At 55.7% G+C, this 3,182-nt stretch overlaps 1 protein-coding gene across 1 annotated transcript; it reads right to left on the minus strand.

Moving 5' to 3' along the window:
• Nucleotides 1–211: 211 nt before the first annotated feature.
• On the minus strand, nt 212–2,667 carry LOC113433395 (potassium voltage-gated channel subfamily A member 5-like). The gene has a single exon (XM_026696007.2). The coding sequence runs from the start codon at nt 2,366–2,368 to the stop codon at nt 935–937; it is 1,434 nt and encodes a 477-aa protein (XP_026551792.1). The 5' UTR covers nt 2,369–2,667; the 3' UTR covers nt 212–934.
• Nucleotides 2,668–3,182: the final 515 nt, after the last annotated feature.

Raw genomic sequence — 3,182 nt, forward strand, 5'->3', positions numbered from 1 at the left:
ACAGATTCACTTTGCAACTGTGACAAGAAAGGTTGTAACATGGAACAACATTGACGACTCTCTCCCTTAAACCGTAGAAATTTTGGATTCGTTTGCGGTCGTAAGTCAAAGACTACCTGTATTTAGAAAAAACCCAGGTCCTTCAAGCATGCCAGCTGCTGACATCTGGCCTCACCGACAGCCAGAAACAGGATGCAATCTTGCAGGGGTAAACAGTTTTACAGAATAAAGATTGCCATTTATGTAATTTAATTCTCACCAAAGGTACAAAACTTAGACAAATGCAAATGTTGTTTGCTACCAGAATGCTGAAAACAGGACTCGTCACACGTACAAGGAAAGGGGTGGGGGTTGTTGTTGGTTTTAACTTTAAAATAAGAAATCTATTCCTTACCTAAAAAGTCTATATAGAGGTCATGGTTTCCTATATCACAGTAACATGGCTATTTTCATCATACATATTAAAAATAGAAATATTTTTAGCTTGAAATGATGGTACTTACAAAAATTTGTTTACTATCCATGGGAGGGGGGAAATGGCCTTAGAAGATGGGATTATAAGAGGGGGATTTGAGGCTGGGGGGCTACCCATGGCCTATACAAGAAATCCCCAGTATTTTGAGTTGGTTTATGAAAATAAATTTGCTCTGCACAATAAATTTGCTTTTTCCACCAAAGGCCCCCTCGGATCATGGGAAAAAGTTGCCCCCACTAACTCTTTTGCTGGTTGTAAATCTTTGCTCAGGATTTGCTGAGTCATCCAAAGGAATGAATTGTTGTTGCTGTTGTTTTTAAAAAGAATCCACTAACTTAGAGATGTTTTTAGAGAAGCTACCAAACTTAAAAAATAAAAAAAATAAAAACATAAAAATAAATAAATGAAACGAATGTCATTTGTTCCCTGATTTAAATCACCAACAGGAGTTTGGCCTCCTTACAGATCGGTTTCCCTGGTGGAATCCATACACAGGGCGTAGAGGGACTTCCTAAGGTCTATGGTGCTGTTGGCTCGGATGTTGGTTTTCTCCACAGACTTGGTCCCGTTGTGGGTCTCGTCAAGGTGCTCCAAGTGCACCATGGATTTGCAGGAGGAGTTCTTACTCTTCGCTTCCTCCTCGGCTGAGCTGCCCTGAACACTCCCCGGGTTGTCCTGGAGGACACTTTGATCGGTCTCCCGGTGGTAGAAGTAGTTGAAGTTAGACACGATGACTGGTACAGGCAGGGCGATGGTGAGCACGCCGGCGATGGCACACAAGGAGCCCACAATCTTTCCTCCCACGGTGATAGGGCTCATGTCACCATAGCCCACCGTGGTCATGGTGACCACAGCCCACCAGAAGGCATCGGGGATGCTGGAGAAGTAGGATTCGGGGTCATCGGCCTCGGCGAAATAGACGGCGCTGGAGAAGAGGATCACCCCGATGAAGAGGAAGAAGATGAGGAGACCCAGCTCCCTCATGCTAGCTTTCAAGGTCTGTCCCAGGATCTGCAGCCCCTTGGAGTGCCGGGAGAGTTTGAAGATCCTGAAGACTCGGACCAGGCGGATGACCCGTAGGATGGCCAAGGACATGGCTTGCTGCTGGCCACTGCTGTTGCCTTGGGGCTCCCCCTTCTGTTGCTCGTGAGCGAGCTCAGTGCCCAGAGTGATGAAGTAAGGGATGATGGCCACCACGTCGATAATGTTCATGATGTTCTTGGAGAACTCGGGCTTGCTGGGACAGGCGAAGAAGCGCACCAGGAGCTCAAAGGTGAACCAGATGACGCAAGTGGTCTCAATGACGAAGAAAGGGTCGGCCAGGATGCTCGGCCGTGGCGCCTGGCCCATGGGATCCCGGATCTCAGCCGACTCCTCCTGGAACTCCGGCAAGGTCTCCAAGCAGAAGGTGACGATGGAGATGAGGATGACCAACACGGAGACGATGGCGATGCCCCGGGCCGAGCCGGAGCTCTCGGGATACTCAAAGATCAGCCAGACCTGACGCTGGAACTCGTGCGTGGGCAGAGGTTTCTCTTCTTCCCGCAGAAAGCCTTCCTCCTCCCGGAACCGCTCCAAGGCCGCCTCGCCCAGCTGGTAGAAGCGCACCTCGTCGGCGAAGACCTCCAGGGAGACGTTGACCGGCCGGCGGAGCTTCCCCCCGGACTGGTAGAAATAGAGGATGCCGTCGAAGCTGGGCCGGTGCCGGTCGAAGAAATACTCGTTGCGCAGAGGATCGAAGTAGCGCAGCCGTTTGGCCGGGTCGCCCAGCAGCGTCTCCGGGAACTGGTCCAGGGTGCCCAGCCGCGTCTCGAAGCGCAGGCCCGACACGTTCAGCAAGACGCGCTCCGCCAGCTCCCCTTCGCCCGCGCTCTCCATCTCGGCGGCTGCCATGGCCAAGGCCGAGCCGGGACGGAGGCGCTCTCAAGCGGCTCCCCGGGCTCGTCCGCCCTGGCTCAGCCTTTGGTCGCCTTCTGCGGTGCGCTGGTCGTCCTCGGCGGGGGCGGCGGCGGCAGCGGTCCACGGCTGCCCAGCCCGTCGCGCCTCCTTCCCTGGGGCGCCCGGAGCGCGCAGCCACCCGGCCAGGACCCCCGCGCGGAAGATGCCGCGCACCGCCCGCGCCCTGACGTCAAGGAGGCTGCGCTTCACAGCGCCCCGGCGGGCGGACAAGCGAAGCGGGGAGGGGACGGAGGCAGGCGGGGAGGGAGAGAGAGAGACAGAGAGGGAGAGAGGGAGGGCAGCTGCTTTCGGTCCGCTTTCTCCCCCCGTCTTTCTCCCCGCGCTTCTTCTGGCCTTTCTCTCGCAGGGGACGCGCGTCTCCATCGCGCAGCGCGCCCAAAGACCGGCCTCGGCTTGAATTGAAATCGCGCAGCTCTGCTTGGCGATGCGCCCTAGCTGAGCGTGGGAGCATCTCGGGGCGCCCGCTCCGCGCAAAAGGTGGCAGGGCAGAGAGGCAGCCCGGAGGATTTCCGAGAGGGCCCCAGTTGGAGACACACACTCTCGTCTGGGATTGGGGAGAGGGCTGAGAAGCAAAGCAACCTCCCTCCCCCCCCCAAAAAGCAGCCGAGGGGAATTGCTTTGGGCAGCCCAAGGCGCGAAGAGGTGCGCCCCAGTTGGAGACCCTCACCTGGGACTGGGGAATGGGACTGAGAAGCGAAGCAGCCCCCCAAAAAAAAACAGCCGAGAGGAACTGCTTCTGGGAAGCCCA

This window comes from Pseudonaja textilis, chromosome 5 (genome assembly GCF_049901715.1).
Source record: "Pseudonaja textilis isolate UNSWEBS1 chromosome 5, rPseTex1.2, whole genome shotgun sequence".
NCBI classification, from domain to species: domain Eukaryota; kingdom Metazoa; phylum Chordata; class Lepidosauria; order Squamata; family Elapidae; genus Pseudonaja; species Pseudonaja textilis.

Coding starts and splice junctions, on each gene's coding strand:
- LOC113433395 (XM_026696007.2), bottom strand. CDS start 2,368: ATGGCAGCCGCCGAGATGGAGAGCGCGGGCGAAGGGGAGCTGGCGGAG.